The sequence below is a fragment of the Eretmochelys imbricata genome, chromosome 21 (assembly GCF_965152235.1).
Source record: "Eretmochelys imbricata isolate rEreImb1 chromosome 21, rEreImb1.hap1, whole genome shotgun sequence".
NCBI lineage: Eukaryota > Metazoa > Chordata > Testudines > Cheloniidae > Eretmochelys > Eretmochelys imbricata.
Genome location: NC_135592.1, coordinates 12,551,316 through 12,571,706, shown reverse-complemented (window position 1 = coordinate 12,571,706; position 20,391 = coordinate 12,551,316). Strand labels below are relative to the sequence as shown.

The 20,391-nt window shown below is 43.1% G+C and overlaps 1 protein-coding gene across 1 annotated transcript; it reads left to right on the top strand.

Annotated features, from left to right (window-relative positions):
* Window positions 1-4,710: 4,710 nt before the first annotated feature.
* Window positions 4,711-12,506, top strand: SRSF3 (serine and arginine rich splicing factor 3). Its single transcript, XM_077839011.1, has 6 exons — window positions 4,711-4,843; window positions 5,923-6,130; window positions 7,812-7,946; window positions 10,092-10,130; window positions 11,223-11,309; window positions 11,625-12,506. Exons 2-6 carry the CDS (start codon window positions 5,925-5,927, stop codon window positions 11,650-11,652), a joined length of 495 nt encoding a protein of 164 aa, XP_077695137.1. The 5' UTR covers window positions 4,711-4,843; window positions 5,923-5,924; the 3' UTR covers window positions 11,653-12,506.
* Window positions 12,507-20,391: the final 7,885 nt, after the last annotated feature.

The window sequence follows — 20,391 nt, the reverse complement described above, 5'->3', positions numbered from 1 at the left end:
CTTACAAACAAATCAGGCTCTGTACTGTCTGCAAGACATCCTATATGCTGTGGGTAGTTTTGTTGATGATTCAGAAAATGGTGGAGCTGTGGTCCTATTCACACTGCCAGCCCTAGAGCCATTGTTCTGTAGCACACTCTCTTGGGCTAAGGATCGGGAGTTGAAGGGGTTACTTTCTTTATCCCCCAGTCATTCTCCAATGGGAGATCAGCCTGAAGGGGAAAAAAGCGGAGGTACTCTTCCAAACTCTGCTTACTAATTAAACTCTGCTTATATGAGCAGACAAAATGTGACAGTGCTCACAGTATGCTGGGCAGATGTTCAAAATATGATGTTCTCTAAGCTCCACCTGGGGGGGCTTAAATATGCCCTTGGGTTCCCAGTAAATTGGGCAGATCTATGATCCTCCCTCTCCTTGCTTACATGAATGAGGAATGAAATCATTAACATTTAGACATTAAATTGATCATCACTGGGTATCTGAGCTGACACTTCACTAAGATGAACGGGGCAGTTCACACAGCTCAGAGCTATTGTAGGTTTTCAACAAAGTCACTTATGCTACCTTAGAGATTAACCAATTAATTGGTTAGTCTCTAAGGTGCCACAAGTCCTCCTTTTCTTTTTGCGAATACAGACTAACACAGCTGCTACTCTGAAACCTGTCACTTATGCTAGAAGCTTTTGCTGGTATGGTATCATTATTAATCCTTAGCTCTCAGATAGCAGTTTTCATCAATAGATCTCAATCATGCTGGTTAGGGGTGTGAATTTTTGCGACATTTCTATACTGACAAAAGCCCTAGCGCAGACGCAGCTATGCCATTATAAAAGTGCTTTTGACAAGTACAACTTATTCCATTCAAGGAACTGGTATAAATTATACTGGCAAAAGCATTTTTTGCGGTGTAAGATATATCTTTACTGAGGAGGGCTTGCTGGTCTAGCTATATATTTGCCCTTAGACATCTCTGCACCCCCGGTTACACGTGATTCATATTTCTGAGGTTTTCTTCACAACCATAACAGCTAGAGGGCGTTCATTTTTTTAAATGAAAGCTCAGATTCTGTAGAACAAGATAGGTTTCAGAGTAACAGCCGTGTTAGTCTGTATTCGCGAAAAGAAAAGGAGTACTTGTGGCACCTTAGAGACTAACCAATTTATTTGAGCATGAGCTTTCGTGAGCTACAGTTCACTTCATCGGATGCATACCGTGGAAGCTGCAGAAGACATTATATACACACAGAGACCATGAAACAATACCTCCTCCCACCCCACTGTCCTGCTGGTAATAGCTTATCTAAAGTGATCATCAAGTTGGGCCATTTCCAGCACAAATCCAGGTTTTCTCACCCTCCGCCCCCCCACACACAAACTCACTCTCCTGCTGGTAATAGCCCATCCAAAGTGACAACTCTCTTCACAATGTGTATGATAATCAAGGTGGGCCATTTCCTGCACAAATCCAGGTTCTCTCACTCCCTCATCCAACATTGTAGGGAGAGTGGTCACTTTGGATGAGCTATTACCAGCAGGAGAGTGAGTTTGTGTGTGTATGGGGGTGGGGGGGGTGAGAAAACCTGGATTTGTGCTGGAAATGGCCCACCTTGATTATCATGCACATTGTAGGGAGAGTGGTCACTTTGGATGAGCTATTACCAGCAGGATAGTGAGTTTGTGTGTGTGGTTTTTGGAGGGGGGTGAGGGGGTGAGAGAACCTGGATTTGTGCAGGAAATGGCCCACCTTGATTATCATACACATTGTGAAGAGAGTGATCACTTTGGATGGGCTATTACCAGCAGGAGAGTGAGTTTGTGGGGGAGAGGGGGGCGGAGGGTGAGAAAACCTGGATTTGTGCTGGAAATGGCCCAACTTGATGATCACTTTAGATAAGCTATTACCAGCAGGACAGTGGGGGGGGAGGAGGTATTGTTTCATGGTCTCTGTGTGTATATAATGTCTTCTGCAGCTTCCACGGTATGCATCCGATGAAGTGAGCTGTAGCTCACAAAAGCTCATGCTCAAATAAATTGGTTAGTCTCTAAGGTGCCACAAGTACTCCTTTTCTTAGAACAAGATAGCAGCTTGAAAGAATTGCTACTAGTATGCCACAGATCTGCATAGTGGCCCAGTACAAACCCATGTCTCCCATACTCCTTGCAATGTTTTAAACAGATGAATCCTTTCACATCCGTGACGCCTCCTCAGGAGCGGCAGAATAAGCTTTACACCCCCTTTTTTTCAGCCAGAGACAGTATGATCTTTACCCATCACTGTAAAATGGCCCTGAGCTAATTTTTTATGTCAGTTTTGCCTGCCACATTCAGGAAAATGTGAATGAAGAAAGTAAATCACCCCAAGGCATCATCAATATAACAGCCACGAGTGATATATTTGTCACTGTGCTATATGATATTATGATAGCAGGAAAAGGGAGAAAAGCAATATATTTCTTTCTTTTAACAACTCTAGTCAACAGGATTTTTCCAAAGCCATTTTAGTACTTTGCAAACTTTGGGGATTGAAGAGAAATTGACGGCACACTTACAATATTCATATATATATATATTCATCCCAAATCTATCTATCTATCTATCTATCTATCTATCTATCTATATTTGGGATGATTAGATTGTTAGGGGTAAATGTTGGTAAACGTTGATTTCACCTTGCACACACAAACTGACAAAAATATTTCCAGAGAAAATAACTGAAATTTATGAAGTGAGAAAAATTGCTTGACAACCTATTAGAGTTCGATTTACCGATATTTACTTTGCATATTTTGACATGTGAGGTTGACAGTTTATGTTTTAACTGTAAGAAAGCTTGAACTTTTTGAATTCCATGTCTACTGTCCTTATTGCCTGATCCCTCATAATTTTGCACAAATGTTAAAATTTGAATGGAGACAAACTGAAAAAAGTGCTTAAATATAAACATCAATATTATCCGTCAATGTTATAAAAAATAAAAATGGAATTTTGCCAAATCTCTTTATTGGGCTGATGTAGGGATTTCCCCTTTGTGAGTTTGTCAAGATGCTGCAATCTTCATGCTGCCAGACTGTGACACTGGAATTACAGTACAGCACAACACTGATCATCCTCAATATGCATCAAACTGATCATTAATTCCTGTTGTTTTATGTCTTTTAGCCAGTTTCTGATCTTACTACTTAATTTCCTTAATAGCGTCTTGTGAGGGACTTTGTCAAAGGCTTTTGGAAAGTCAAAATAAATTATGTCAGCCAGTCATCCTTTATCCAAAATGTTGTGGATCCACTGAAAGAATTCTACTAGATTGGAGCGATACTATTTTCCTTTACAGAAGCCACACTCGGGCAGCTAAATGATGGCTGGGTAAGGCTTATGTTGTAGACACTACCTATGCCGACGGGAGGGATTCTCCTGTCTGCATAGGTAATCCACCTCCCTGAGAAGCAGTAGCTAGATCGTGGAAGAATTCTTTTATTGGCCTAAAGCTGTTTACACTGGTGGTTATATTTTTCCCACCCCTGAGAGAAGTAGATGCACCAACGTAAAATTCTAGTGTAGACCAGGCTGTAGATAGATACATGGATGAATGGATAAATAAGTTTGCACCTAACAAACTTGCACAGGAAAAAATGTCACTTTGAGTCATAACATTGGAAAGGAACGTTCAAACTTGCAACAGCTGAATTTGCTTTCCCTCAACAAACACAAAAAAGGCATGGTGAGCTGTTACCAGTTTGAACATTGCTTTCCAATGTTATGACTCATGAAATTTTTTCTGATTGCCCATTCTTGTGATTTTATCACGGCATTTCTCGTTTTTCGTATAGCCCCGGCTCCTAGACATAACTGATTATGTGAGCTTCTCAGCTTTCATTAAAGAAAAGTAAGTGGTTGGGCAGAAAAACTGAAACATGTGACCAGAGAAAAGAAAAAGAACCTAGTATTTATTGTTATTTTTTTTTTAAATCTCATGATTTTTAAGCCAGTCTCTTGAGTTGCTGTGGCCTGACACATGAGATTTGTGAAGGACTGGGGTTGGCAACAAGGGGTCACTAATGTTTGTAAAGTGCGATATAATTGTTAATAAGACAGTTACCTTTTATGCCTTGAAGGCACAATCACGCTCCTCCAGTCCCGGAGCTGGAGTGAACCCAGGAGTGCCCAGATGAGAGGCAAATACGTTGGGGGACTGAGTGGGATGGAAGGCCCCACCTAGACGTAAGACGGGTATTATGAGGGATGGGATTCAGGGGGATTTGGACTGGGGCGAGAGGAGGATGACCAGATATCAGGTGTGAAAAATCGGGACAGGATGGGGGGTAATAAGCACCTATATAAGACAAAGCTCCGAATATCAGGACTTTTCGCTATAAAATCGGGACATCTGGTCACCCTATGGGGGGGTTGGTTTGGCCCCTTACAGACAAACCAGTTGGGGTCTGGGGCTGGACCCCCTGATGCTGGGGTGTCAGGGTGGAGGGAGCATCTTCCCCTCACGGCTTTGCACGCTAACCACCGCCCCCTTTCTGGGTCCCCAATGGGCCCCAAGGCTGGGGTCTGGCCCCGGCCCCGCTGGACGATGGGAGGGGGAAGGGCGGGCCCGGGCCCTACTCAGGAAGCGGGCGGGGGCGGGTTCCATGGAACTGTCACTCCTTTGAGCGGCGCTCTGTGATTTGACAGCCGGCTGGACACGTGGGGGCAGGGTGGGGCTATATAAATCCGGGCAGGGATAGCGGTTGCCGCCATTTTGTCCAGTGAGGAGACGGGGAGCGGGAGCGTGTTTGGGATCGAGTCGGCTGCGGCGTAGCGCGTGCTCCCTTCTCACGCCCACCCCGGGAGTCGGTGAGCGCCTCCCCCGGGGGTCAGGGCGAGGCTGAACCGGGGCCCGGCTCCGCGGCGGGGCGGATGGAGCCGTCAGGGCCCGCCGCGCGCCGAACAAAGAGCCGCCGCCATTTTGTGTGGCCGGGCCCGGGCGGCGGCCGCCCGCTAATCGGACCGCGGGGCCCCCGAGGCGGGGGCGCAGCGGGGAGAGAGCACCCGAGGCGCGATGGGGGCGCGGCCAGACGAGGCGTGGCTGGGCGAGAGGCGCCGCGGAGGTCCGGGGGGGAAGATCCTCATCGGGGCGGGCCTGGATGGAGCCCCCTGCCCATCTCGCCTTCCCGTCGCCGGAGCTGGCTTGGGGAGCGCGTGGCTTCCCGCTGAGCTGCGCGGGGAGGGGTGTCCCCGCTCTCCGTGCAGCTCCGGGGGGGGCAGGCTGGTCGTGCACGCCCTGCCTGGGCCTGATCCGGGTCCCCTCTGCGGCGCGCGCCTGGGCCTGATCCGGGTCCCCTCCGCGGCGGGCTGCCCCGCTGCTGGCCCTCCGTGCGCAGGTCAGCTTCGCGCGCTTGCCCCGCGAACAATGGAGCCCTCGGCACGCGCGGGCGGCGGCGCCCCCTGCAGGCTTTGCTGGTGCCAGCGTTCCAGACCTGACATTGACACGCTGTCGCGGGGGCGCGAGTCTCCTAATAACACCTCTTCTGGAAGAAATACTTGAGCCTTTAGCGTTCAGCCTAGTTTCGAGTCCGCCTGTACCTGGCTTAGTCTCCGGGGCCGGAGGTTAAAGAACCACAGGTCCTGGCTTCCTCCCCAAGAAGGCTGCTCTTTCTTGGAGTTGGCTAACTTGAGTTAAAATCCTAGTGAAGACCAGTCCGTTTGTAATTTTAACACATGTTAACCTGTGGGGGAGCCCAATCTTTACTCTTCATTATGTACCATTGCTGTGGTTTTTGGGTGCAGTAGTTTTTAGTCACCTAATTCCTATGGATTTCAGTGGATGTTAGCCTAACAACCTCTGAGGATCTGGACCAAAGGCCAAAATAAGGCACTTATCTGTAGGTTGAATGGAAGTAAAAAAAAACTTACTTTAAGTATTTCTCTTCTAGTGATGCATCGTGACTCTTGTCCGCTGGACTGCAAGGTTTATGTAGGTAACCTTGGAAACAATGGCAACAAAACTGAATTGGAACGAGCTTTTGGCTACTATGGACCGCTGCGCAGTGTGTGGGTTGCTAGAAATCCTCCTGGCTTTGCTTTTGTTGAATTTGAAGATCCCCGAGATGCAGCTGATGCAGTGAGAGAACTAGATGGAAGGTAAAATTTGCTTTTTAGGCTATGGAGTTAATTTAATTAAAACTAAACAATATAGACAGTGTTAAGCAACTTGTATTCTAACTTAAACTGACCAAGATCCAGTGATACTGAAACATCATGGTCTTGAGTTTCTTAACCAATCATGCAGTTGTTGGTTAGTATTAATTAAAATAGTTATTCTGCATTATAAATTAAACTAGTCGGTAAGTGAAGTGGTTAACTATGTAAAAATAAGCTTTTTTCCCCGATAATCTCAATGTTCATATTTTTGGTCATTGAAGCCAGATCCTTTGGTGTAATGTTTGGGGGGGTGATTCATTGTTTTTATACTGGCAAAGCCCTAGTGTAGAGGTATTTATTCTGCAAAGCAGTCCTTTTGCTGCTATAGTTTTTCATTTGGGGAATTGGTAAAGGAAATGTTTTGTTGGTATAAGCTGATATTACTTGCTGGTATGCTGACAAACCCTTTCTAGTATAGACTTGGCCTGAGATTGGAAATTCGAAATACCTAAAAACACATCTAGGAGAAATACTTGAGCCTCTAGAGCTCAGACTAGTTTGAGTCCACCTTTACCTGGCATATGGGGCACAAGAGATGGACATCTATGTCAATAACACTTCATTTTGAGTTGAAGGGAATTTTTAGATTTTTCTGAAATAACTTAGAAACACACAATACTTCAGAAGTGTCTAGTGTTCGATCATTGCTTTTAAGATGGAGTTAAGTTTAAAATTTGAAATGCATGAGAACAAAAATAGAGTTTAGCTTTGAGCTATTAAATCTTTTAAAATAGTGATACTAAAATATTTGCATTTTGACAGCCAGCCAGATTTAAACCTATTAACAGCTGAGCAACCTACCCTGATTTTGAGTTCATATGTCTCTAGCTACAACTGAGTACAGACTTCACACAAAACCCTAGTGCAGTGGTTCTCAAGCTTTTATACTGGTGACCCATTTCACATAGCAAGCCTATGAGTGTGACCTGTTTGTTAATTTTTTCATATATGTAACCACAAACACTGGAGGGAAAGCAGGGTTTGGGGTGGAGGCTGACAGCTTGCGACCCCTCTCCTGATCTCCAGTTTGAGAACCCCTGCCATAGTGCAATTGACACTTCCATAAATTGTGTCTGAGTGTTAAATGCTATCCCTTCATTTCAGTCGAATTTAAAAATGAATTGGTTTAGTTTTCTTGTAAAATCCTCTATGGAGAGAGGAGATGCAGGATTTTTTGTTCTCTCAGAAATGGTAGTAGGGAAGCCATTTTTGTTCTAGAGTATACAGTAAAATCTGCTTCGATTAATTGTCAGATTTTATCTTGACATAAGACAGAAATGCTGTGAAGGTATAAAACTGCAGTGTTCACTAAAATCTATCCTCTTTAGTTTCCAGTTGTATCAGATATATATAAAAACTACAGTTTGAGTTAATGGAGTCAAATCTCCAAAATCCATGGCCAGAAGACACTGGGTCTCCCTGTTTAAGTAGCTTTGGACATGAGAGGCTCTGGTCACCTGTGAATTTGTTTAGACCTTTTTATATTGTGCTCATTATGGTAGTATCCGAGCACCTTATGTATTTGACTAACTGTACAGAACAGATGTTTCCCTTCTCCAGCGCATATCAGCGTGTCTTCAGTGCACACAGATCTGTTGCTTACAGCAGCCTTTTTTTCCAGAACACTCTGCGGGTGCCGTGTCAGGGTGGAGCTGTCTAATGGTGAAAAACGGAGTCGTAATCGTGGTCCGCCACCGTCATGGGGTAGGCGTCCTCGAGATGATTATCGCAGAAGAAGTCCTCCTCCTCGCCGCAGGTACCCTAGGTCAAAGATCATGCATAGAGCTGTTGAAATTGTTACCATTTAGCATCATAGAAGCAGGCTTTCTTTAAAGCATGTTGATGGGTAACATCTTAAACATCCTGATCACAATTCGGAGATGCCAGACACTTTATATAAAAAAACAAGGTGAACATAAATTGTATTGAACGTTGGCTTTTGTCCTTAGGTCACTGTGTAAGTTGATAGTCAGCGCCCTCTGCCCTGGACTTATCCTTTTTCTTCCTAAAATCTACACATCTTCTAGTCACTTTCCCTTTCTTCCCATACATCTACTTAGGCTGTTCCCTTTCCTTTACTCCATAATGGCAAACATTACATACAGCAACTTAGCTTTTCCATGCAAGTGCATTTCTCCACTTCGTAACAATTCAAATATTTGCCATGCAGGCAGCTGTTTAATAATGTTAAAACAAGTAACAGTTGCATTTAAATGTACAAATCTAATTTGGCACTAGTAAAGAATTTAAAACGTCTTGTGACAATGTCATTTGAGTTTTGCAAACCCAAATCTAAAATATAGCAGGGTTTTTGTTAACTGCCTATATTCTTGGACCCGGACTAACTTGTCTGGATGTTGTAAAACCATGCACATCACATCTACAACATGGTTCATACAGGACTGAATTTACCTATTGCAGGTGAGTGAAGTCCTCGCAGGATAAGCTTGAAACCATGTCCCTTTTGCTGTTTAAAAAAACCCCACAGTAGGAGGATGTTAGCTGATAGATGGTTGTACTGATGGCTTGTTTTTCATTTTTTTATGCTTTTTGGTCCATCTATTAATAAAAATGAACCCGTTACAGAGTCACCATCATGTCTCTTCTCACCACCCTCTGAGTCTGCATTAGCCAGTCAACTAGCCCTTTCAGCGTCATGTGACCAGCGCGCCCCATTCAGCTTGGCTGGTGTCGTTTCACATGACCCAGGCATGGCCAGTCGTCAGGTTGCACCGCCCTTTGGTTCCCGAGCATGCTGTTTTCTCTCAGCCTTCTCTCCAACCTTAACCAAATCGGCAGCAGCCACCTCGACCGCCCACACATTCCCGGCCAATCAGCTCAGCTGTTTATTTACCAAATGTCTTCACAACAACTACAGCAGCAGCCTTCGGCTAACAAAAAAGCAGGAAAAATCCACAACACCCCCTTCGCCAACCAACTAAATACAACGCAACATCTGGCAAAACCTTTTCAGCAAATTCTTCTTGGCAGTCAGTCCGGCAGCCTCACCTCACCATTTCTAGCTTGTTGAAACCAAAAACTAGTAAGTTTTTCCTGGTTATACAGTTTACTGCTGGTTAAAATAAGGAGTAAGCGGCTTATAAGTAATTATTTTTCTCAATCAAAGGCTGGCTGTGCATAATTGAGTGGTAACGTACATATGTTGCTTGAATAAAACTTTTAAGGGTGATAAGGAAACTTTTTTAATGTAAATGGAACCAAAAGTAAATGAGGTATATTTGCATGTGAGATGCCGAACTAAATTTTTAATAAAGCTCTAACAAATTTAGCTTTTCCTTGCAAATCTGCCAAGTCCTATCACCTTTAAATGGTTTTACTAACAGTTTTCAAAACTTAAAACAATTACTTTTTTGGGATGAACTGGGCCAAGCTAAGGTTTTTAAGTCTAAACACACTCTATGGCATTTCAGAGAATGCCTGTCACAAATATGCAGTTCTAATGTAGCACTTAATGGCATATCAGTATTTACACAGAGCGCATTTTCACTTTTTCTTCACTTGGTATCTCTTGTCTTGTCATGGACCTTTTTGGCTTGCATGGGTTCCAAAACATTGGTCTATGCTGTTTTTTGGAACCACTTGTGGGACTTTGGTGTGGTGTTCTGGGCAGTGGATTTAGTTGAAATGGAAGTGTTGCATTGGACAGGTCTGCTGTGAAGTATTTAGTTAAAGTGAATTCTTGGTTGCAAAAGTGCTGTTCACACTGAGCTTTGTTTTACTGTGTTAATCTTTCCATACATTTTTACTGGACGATGGGTGCCAGATGTTTCTTGGCACGTTCACTGGGCCCAACAGTGAGTTTGACAAGTTGGGAAATACCTCATCCCATTAATGCTAACGAAATTGATAAAAAGCCTCATTTTTCTATTTCTGGTTCTAGATCACCACGAAGGAGAAGCTTTTCTCGTAGCCGCAGCAGGTAAGCAACAGTTGGTTAAACATGGGCTCTGTTTTATCCAGAGTACTTTCTAAGGAATCTTTTCTTAGTAAAATCCTTGGTTTTATTCACAAGTTTCATATTTAAAGTAGTTCTGTGATAGAAAACATAAAACAGTTTTAAGATTTGGTAAATGTTCTGAAGAACACTTACCTAAAGACTGTTTTAATAGGTTCCAGGGTTGATGGGGATGGGGGAGGGAAAGCATTTCCATTACTTTGGGTTTGCTCCATCATTGCTTGGTTTCTAGCATTACTGCATGCATGGCAGTAATACATGTTGTTTCCTTTTGGCACGCTGCTTCCCTCTGCTGTGTTGAGACACTCACACAAACTGCTGGGGAAATTGATGGTACCCCAAAGCTGTCCTACTCATGAAATGGACTGCCTCTAGAGTTTTTTGTTTTCCTTCAGAGCACTCATAGGAAAAGTTGCGTCACTAAAATGCATTAGTTTCTTGGACCATAAAGCTGCTTTAATAGCATGTAGGTACATGATACAGCGGTTGGTTGAGCACAGGAAACTGTCAGATGGAAACCAGTGGGCCTCTAGTACTACAGTACTGTGCATGTAATTTTTAAAATTTATTGATTAAATATAAAAACATAAGCATGCAATAGGAGTTTTAACCAGTATCAGAATTCAAGCTGATTATTCCTCTGACTACATGAGGAGGAAGAGGCTACTGTCACAACTGCCTTTATTAATGGATAAGTTTCCTGATTAAATAGTTCGAAACATTACAGAGAATGTGATTCTTTTTAATGAGGTGTAATAGAATTGTACACTTAATGCAGTGCTGAACTAGCCATGCTAAACATAAGGGCAGTGATATTTGAAAAAGGTCATTTGATATAAAAAAGTAATGTGCTCAAATAGTACATTGCAAAGATGGAAAGGCCTGCAGTTTTCTTCTTCGCTTCAGTTGTAAGACACTTAAATACACTTGAACTTTCTTTACACTATTTCTTTGCACAGTAATGCTCATTCATGCATATTCAAACATTCTCTTGTAATATAATCCAGTTAAACTTTTCCCTCATCTGGATAGTCATCTTTTATTGTAATCTCATAGGTCCCTCTCTAGAGACAGAAGAAGAGAGAGATCACTTTCACGGGAGAGAAATCACAAGCCTTCCCGTTCCTTTTCCAGGTCTCGTAGGTAAGAATGTTGTATCTGCAGATTTCACTTTCTAGTTAATTTTGAAAGGCTTATTATGCCATATCAATGCAGTAACTGAAAGCTCTGCTACAGTTAACATTTTTCTCTAGTGCTTTAGATAAGTGCTTTTCTCAAGGAACTTGTAACCTAAGATCAGTTTTGATATGTTTAAAAACTGTATTGAGTAGGATGAAGTTATAAAGCACTTTCAAAAACTTTAAGTATGTAATTTTAGAGTTGGATTGGAAGTAACTTCCCCAAGTAAAATAATATTTGTTCCATCTCTAATAAACTGACTTTCATTCTCTTATTTAGTCGTTCCAGGTCAAATGAGAGGAAATAGGACTTCAGGAGGAGCTGTGTACAGGAAGTCATTAGATCTGAGCACAGGAGGGAGGAGTATGTACAGAACATTGTGTTTTGTTTGAGACTTCATAAAGCTTGGTGCATTTTTAAAATGTTTTAGCTGTTGAACTTGCTTTGTTTCTTGTATCTTGTAACAGGTGACAAATGTAAAGATGTGAATCTGTATATGGTTCTGAGCAGATCATATGATTTGTAATAAAACTTGTTTTACAATGTACCCGTATGCTTAACTTTCATTTGCTTTGAGTGGTATTCAACTTGTCTTGCATAGACAAATATTTCTAGTTTCCATATTGTGTCCTGGAATCTTTTCTGGGGAGCAAATGTAGATAACTTTTGAAAGGAAAGTTGCAGTGAATATTCACTAATAAACGTGTTACAACATCAGACTATTGGGTTTATCCAGAACAAGATGGTGATTTCTAGTACAGTTTTTGGAAAGAAGGCAAACTGCAAACCAGTAGCAAGTAAAGGGAATGACTGAATTGCAGGCAGTTTTGTAATGAGCTTTTTGGGGAAGTTGTTGATTTCCCACATTGGAACTCTGAAGGGCTACATTGTATAAAATGTAGATTATCCCTTGGGCCCAGGTAATTTTTGTACTTAATGTGATTAGTGCATTTTTTAAAATACTTGATAGCTTAAAATGCAAGCTGTTTGGTTAACCATATGTTCCAGAATTTCTGAGAAGACCAAATTACACAACTGGAGTGGATGGCTTGAGTGCATATGGGTACATTGTAGAAGTGAAAGACATTACTGTGCAAGAATTTTCATGTCGCTTGTAAAATGTTTTTGTGAAATCCTTGGGATTAAAGTTTTGGTTACAAATTTGTTGTAAGCATTTAACTTTTGAATATCTGACACATTTCCATGCAGAACATTTAAATCTGGATGGATTAGGCACATCTTAGTTAATGTAATACTGTTTCAAGGTAAAGGGAGTTAAATTACAGCCATTTAAATTTAATATATTTGGAATAATTAGTCAGCAGTACTACATTTCAGTTTTAAAATACAAGTAATTGAGAAGCCACTTGCTGCTCGGAAAATAGTTAACTGTGCTCCATGACTTAATGAGGCTGGGTCTATGATGGCTGGGCAGTCTGTCAGGATTACTCTTAAATTCAGTGCTTAGTGTTGTGCTTCTCAGTAATGAAACAATAGTTCCAAAAACATTAAGTATATCTAGGGTGTTCATTTCCCATAATTGAGTTGACAACCTGTTTAATAATCAGGGATTCAGCATTTATCAGCCTAGCTTTCTATCATGTATGTCCATAAGACTTAAAATTGCTTGTCTGTAAACTGAAGTCTTGCATGGAGATTTCACACAGGGTGTAAAAATACTTCATGGCATGCTTCAAGTGTAATTAGAGCACCAAACTGCATAATGCGCCTTTTCTTCCTATGTTTGGGGGGAATGGTACATTTGATTTTTTTTGTGCATTTAGATTAAATCCATCATACTTTGAACAATCTTGTGGTTTAATTTCCTGAAATGTCTATAAAAAGAAAGAAGGGTGCTGCATCATTTACTTTAATCTTGAAGTTTTAATGCAAGGAATTGTTATACTAGTGCCATTCTACTCTAGGACTTTTTTTATTCACAAGGAAAATACAGATGTTAAGTGTTAATAGAATGGAAGAGTTATGCACAGGATATAAATAATCACTCATCAGTAGCAGCTTCAGTTCTCAGGTGGCATCCAAGTCTCACCCATCTGATGTAATGGGGCTTATTCCTGACTAAAAATAAAGGTAGTCCCTGGTAATTGAGCAAAAACACTGCTCACAGTTGCTTTCTTTTAATCTTTCTGCATAAACTGATAGCACCCAACAAAGTAGGCAAGTACTTTCAATTTAAGATTGCAGTCAGCCAGAGCAAAATCTTAACTCCTCCTTAAAATCCTAAACACAGTACACACAAATGGGATAGTCATGTACTTCTCCATATTTCTGTGGTTACTATTAAACCACATGCTTTTCTGGATATGATTGACTAATCCAAAGATATTATAGGAAATGAATTGCAGCTTTTAGTGCAATGCAGCATCTGTGCATGAATTTATCTAAAATCTCAAGATTAGAGAGTCTAAAAATGACCAAGTTTTCAAAAATGGTCAGTGAGCATGGGTATTTTTTTGCATGTCCAGCATGATACCTTGGTCTCATCCAGAAGAGCAGAGAACATACAGGTCTTGTAGACTTGAGTTGGAGTTTGATTCTGGGGGTCTCAAATTAGGCAGTCTCATGTGATGACCATGTTGGGCAGCTAGTATGCATGGATTAGCTAGCTGGCAGGTTACCCTCTGTATTGTAGTACCATGTTACTATTACTAACTTTAGTTCTTGGTATATCCTTTGTCAAATACTCCTTACTCTTCATTTGGTCTCTGCTTGGGGAGACTTATTTTATACTATTAGAAAAGCACCCAGACACCACTGTGGAAGTGACCTGGATCTACGGGTCTCAACCTTTCCACACTATTGTACCCCTTTCAGGGGTAATTTCTTATGGACCCCAAGTTTTACTTCACTTAAACCACTTGCTTACAAAAGTCACAGCACATTGCTGAAATGGCTTGCTTTTGTCCGTATAAAATTTTAGTTTGTACTGACTTTGCTAGTGCTTTCTACAGAGCATGTTGTGAAACTAGGCAGTTATCTAGATGAATTGAGGCACCCCATGGAACCACTGACCTGGATGAACAGCTGTACCTTTCCTCCCTCCTCTGCTCTCAGCACTTCATACAGGGGCTGCCACTGGGATACTTACAGCTACAGTTTTTGTCTTCACAGCTTCCTGCGGGTGATCTTTCCAGCTACAGGTGGGTTCTTCTAGGGGTTAAGTTTTGAGGGGGTAGTTAAAACCACTAAAGTTTCAATAAAACAAAATGCATTCTCTACTTTGTGAAGTTGTAGAGATGCAGTGCACTCCAGGAAGGGTGGTTGTGTGATTCCCCCACCACAGTGTAGATGGGAATTTTTCTGACTCAACCTGCCTTTCACATACTGCCTAGAAATCACTACAAACAAATTGACCCTTATTTAGGTAGGGAATGTCCTACTACATCAGACCAGTGGCTCTTTTTCCTCTGGCATATCTCTGATAGAAACCAAGTCAGGTGCTTTAGAGGAAGGTGCTAGAATCACTATAAAGGGACAACTATAAATCTGACCAGGAGGCACTACTTGACAGTGCCTTATTTGTAATGCTTTCTTCTCTAACAATGCATGTTTTCCACACCAAACTCAGCATTTCATGCCTAGTTATGGAATAGACAAAAGGGATGTGGATCAGCTGTGATTTGCCAGTGCTGCCTTTAAAAAAGGGAAAAAAAGACTCCACATGGTCCCTTTGGAACCTATGTAGTAAGATTCCAAGAGTCAGCATGAAGTAATGGAAGCAGCTGCAAGCAAAAGTCAATCCACCACCCCACACATGCATAACCCCTGAACTTGCCATCTACCCCAGTCTCCCAGCACAGGATAACCCATGTGCAAATCAACACAACCAGAACACAGTAACCCCTGATCACCACTCTGAAGCATAGAACATAGTCGGTATGAAGCCATAAAACTACTAAAAGATGATTGAGGGCTCTTTTTGTAATCAAGTTCAATCATCACTGGGCTTCAGTCTGTTACCAGCCAATTTTAAGTTCTGACTTTCAGCTTTTTTAGAAAAAACCCACAATTTTACAAGTTACACCCATGTGATAATACAGGCTTTAAGCAACTAGTTAACTATATATAGAACATGTGACTTGGTTTTATAATCAACTTTGGTGTTCATTGGCTAAGCTGGATGTAAAACAAAAAATACCAGTAAAACATGAAGAATGTGTTGAAGGGAATTTGATTCCTTCCATAAGACTGTTAAATTCAGCACATCTTCAAGTAGCCTTTGCCTGTTCACGCTTGTGGAATCAAAGCACCTGCACAGTGATTTATAGAAAGTAGTGTCTTGAGGCCACTCCTTCCCCTTCCAATCCTGGAGAGTTCCCAGGATATAAAATGAGATACTCCAACCACCTTTCAGTCACAGTGCTAAAGGTGCAGCAAGCTTGGATTGCACACACTGTCCTCAACATTTTCCTTTCCCCACCCCTTTTTCCAAGCTCGGAGTGCACATTTTGTTCAGTCAAGTGCTCAGTCAGATTTGTTTTTTTTTTTTTTTAAAAAGAAAAAGCTGGCACGGGCTTTGTTTGGGGGTGCCTCACAAATCTCTACTGATAAAAGGCTGGTTGTCTAAGTTCCACATCTACCTGAGGATCTGGTCTCCAGGTCGACCTAGAAGGCCTGGTTATGTGCATAAACTGACTGGCTGTCGGATTCAGTTTCCAAAGGGTCTAGTCCTTCAGCAAAGCATGGAGCCAGGGCTGTAAAACCAGGATCCTGGTTTGGCAACCAAGGTTGGATCAGGAGCTGAAAAACTCAGATCTCCATTTAACAGCCACCCACTGGTCCTGGAGCTGCAAAAGCCATACCTGGATCCACAGTGCACAGATCCTGAGCTGTATTTTTTTTAAAAAGGAAAAATATCCAGATTTGACAGCTGAGTACAAGCCTGTAGCTGACAGCTATAGAGCCAGAAACCTAGCCTGCATCTGGATCTGATAACATGGATCCAGGGCCAGAGACTGGATTCAGATTTGACAGGCAAACAGGAAGGACCAAATGAAATTAATAGGCAGCAGGTTTAAAACAAACAAAAGGAAGTGTTTCACACAACGTACAGTCAACCTGTGGAACTCTTTGCCAGGGGATGTGGTGAAGGCCAAGACTATAACAGGGTTCAAAAAAGAACTAGATAAGTTCCTGGAGGATAGGTCCACCAATAGCTATTGGCCAGGATAGGTAAGGATGCAAAACCATGCTCTGAAGTGCCCCTAGCCTCTGTTTGCCAGAAGCTGGGAACGGGCAACTGCCTGTTCTGTTCATTCCCTCTGGGGCACCTGGCATTGGCCACTGTCAGTAGACAGGATACTGGGCTAGATGGACCTTTGGTCTGACCCAGTCTGGCCGTTTTATGACTGCCAAGCAGAATTGGCAAGAAGAGGTCCAGGTGCTTGGGATCCAGCCAGTATGAGAATGACACCTTTGAGTACTGAGAGTCACTTGACTAGTGGTTCTGTACCACTAAGACCCCACATCTACTCACATCACTGGGGAGTCTAGTACTGCAATTCCAACACTATAATCGTTGCAGAACCGCTTACCTTACTGATTCCATGCCCAACATCGTGGTCAGAGCACGCAGGTCCAGCATGGGAGGCCCAGATCCTCAAAACGTATTTAAGTGCTTAAGTCCTCAAAACATTGGACAGGGGAAATGCATTACAAACTTCTGATCGGATCCAGGATTTCTCTTGAGAGAGGAGAGTTTTAACATTTGCTTCATTTGGCCATTTTCAGAAGCATACACTCGATGTCCTGCTTGTCTGGGAGACGGTTTCTCCACTTCTGATGCTCCATCTATGAGACCCTTCTGTTTTGAAGGCAAGAAGAGAGAGCCATCGTTAGACTCCTACTATCAGAAGTCTTAGAAGCAAATTTAGTCGGTTTTGGGATTGTTCCCTTGGCTCTGGGTAGGATCTGTTGACTGTCTCTTAGAATCACAGAATATCAGGGTTGGAAGGGACCTCAGGAGGTCATCTAGTCCAACCCCCTGCTCAAAGCAGGACCAATCCCCAACTAAATCATCCCAGCCAGAGCTTTGTCAAGCCTGACCTTAAAAATATCTAAGGAAGGAGATTCCACCACCTCCCTAGGTAACGCATTCCATTGTTTCACCACCCTCCTAGTGAAAAAGTTTTTCCTAATATCCAACCTAAACCTCCCCCACTGCAACTTGAGACCATTACTCCTTGTGCTGTCATCAGCTACCACTGAGAACAGTCTAGATCCATCCTCTTTGGAACCCCCTTTCAGGTAGTTGAAAGCAGCTATCAAATCCCCCCTCATTCTTCTCTTCCACAGACTAAACAATCCCAGTTCCCTCAGCCTCTCCTCATAAGTCATGTGTTCCAGTCCCCTAATAATTTTTGTTGCCCTCCGCTGGACGTTTTCCAATTTTTCCACATCCTTCTTGTAGTGTGGGGCCCAAAACTGGACACAGTACTCCAGATGAGGCCTCACCAATGTTGAATAGAGGGGAACAATCATGTCCCTCGATCTGCTGGCAATGCCCCTACATCCCAAAATGCCATTGGCCTTCTTGGCAAAAGGGCACACTGTTGACTCATATCCAGCTTCTCGTCCACTGTAACCCCTAGGTCCTTTTCTGCAGAGCTGCTGCCGAGCCATTCGGTCCCTAGTCTGTAGCGGTGCATGGGGTTCTTCCGTCCTAAGTGCAGGACTCTGCACTTGTCCTTGTTGAACCTCATCAGATTTCTTTTGGCCTAATCCTCTAATTTGTCTAGGTCCCTCTGTATCCTATCCCTACCCTCCAGCGTATCTACCTCTCCTCCCAGTTTAGTGTCATCTGCAAACTTGCTGAGGGTGCAATCCACACCATCCTCCAGATCATTTATGAAGATATTGAACAAAACTGGCACGAGGACCGACCCTTGGGACACTCCACTTGATACCGGCTGCCAACTAGACATGGAGCCATTTATCACTACCCGTTGAGCCCGACAATCTAGCCAACTTTCTCTCCACCTTATAGTCCATTTGTCCAGCCCATACTTCTTTAACTTGCTGGCAAGAATACTGTGGGAGACCGTGTCAAAAGCTTTGCTAAAGTCAAGGAACAACACGTCCACCGCTTTCCCCTCATCCACAGAGCCAGTTATCTTGTCATAGAAGGCAATTAGATTAGTCAGGCATGACTTGCCCTTGGTGAATCCATGCTGACTGTTCCTGATCACTTTCCTCTCCTCTAAGTGCTTCAGAATTGATTCCTTGAGGACCCGCTCCATGATTTTTCCAGGGTCTGAGGTGAGGCTGACTGGCCTGTAGTTTCCAGGATCCTCCTTCTTCCCTTTTTTAAAGATGGGCACTACATTAGCCTTTTTCCAGTCGTCTGGGACTTCCCCAGACCGCCATGAGTTTTCAAAGATAATGGCCAATGGCTCTGCAATCACATCCGCCAACTACTTTAGCACTCTCAGATGCAGCGCATCCGGCCCCATGGACTTTTGCTCGTCCAGCTTTTCTGAATAGTCCCGAACCACTTCTTTCTCCACAGAGGGCTGGTCACCTCCTCCCCATGCTGTGCTGCCCAGTGCAGTAGTCTGGGAGCTGACCTTGTTCGTGAAGACAGAGACAAAAAAAGCATTGAGTACATTAGCTTTTTCCACATACTCTGTCACTAGGTTGCCTCCCTCATTCAGTAAGGGGCCCACACTTTCCTTGACTTGCTTCTTGTTGCTAACATACCTGAAGAAACCCTTCTTGTTACTCTTAACATCTCTTGCTAGCTGCAATTCCAGGTGTGATTTGGCCTTTCTGATTTCACTGCTGCATCCCCGAGCAATATTTTGATACTCTTCCCTGGTCATTTGTCCAGTCTTCCACTTCTTGTAAGCTTCTTTTTTGTGTTCAAGATCAGCAAGGATTTCACTGTTAAGCCAAGCTGGTTGCCTGCCATATTTACTATTCTTTCGACACATCGGGATGGTTTGTCCCTGTAACCTCAATAAGGATTCTTTAAAATACAGCCAGCTCTCCTGGACTCCTTTCCCCCTCACGTTATTCTCCCAGGGGATCCTGCCCATCAGTTCCCTGAGGGAGTCAAAGTCTGCTTTTCTGAAGTCCAGGGTCCGTATTCTGCTGCTCTCCTTTCTTCCCTGTGTCAGGATCCTGAACTCGACCATCTCATGGTCACTGCCTCCCAGGTTCCCATCCACTTTAGCTTCCCCTACTAATTCTTCCCGGTTTGTGAGCAGCAGGTCAAGAAGAGCTCTGCCCCTAGTTGGTTCCTCCAGCACTTGCACCAGGAAATTGTCCCCTACCCTTTCCAAAAACTTCCTGGATTGTCTGTGCACCGCTGTATTGCTCTCCCAGCAGATATCAGGGTGATTGACGTGACTTCTCAGTTTTCCCGGTCGGGGCGGCAGATAGATGACTCAGTCCCCCTGAGGAGAGAGTCCTCCCAGCCCATTCTGAACAGCTCAGTTGTGTAGCAGAAATTTAGCCACCCATGACTAGAATACCTTTTTAGCCAGTCACATCCTCAGCAGGTGTATGCTCAGAAACCTGATTTTGGGTGGCTGAATTTCTGCTAGACAACATAGCCATTAGGGTTTGGTTGGGCTCCTGGCCAGTCCCTAGGACATGAAGGTACTGTACTCCAAACCTCACTTCTCAGAATCGATAGATTTCACAGATCCCAAGATTTCCATACTGTGTGATCTCTGTAGACATGAGAAACAGATTCCGGTGTCAGGATCTGTCTGATTATCCAGAAAGGACCACTTATTGACTTCAGCATTTCTTTGTAGCCAAGGAATGCAAAGGCAGAGACACACCTGAAATGCTTTTTCTTCTTCAGGGAATTAAAAGACACATTGCCAAGGTTCTGCAGAAAAGAGAGTGCCGTAGGCTCAAGTTAGATTTAGGGCAGTATATGAGGTACCAAGAGACCCACTCAGATATTCCCTGGATCTGCCATAATAGATACACTGACAGATCTGTAAAAAAGAAAAGGAGTACTTGTGGCACCTTAGACTAGGTGCCACAAGTATTCCTTTTCTTTTTGCGGATA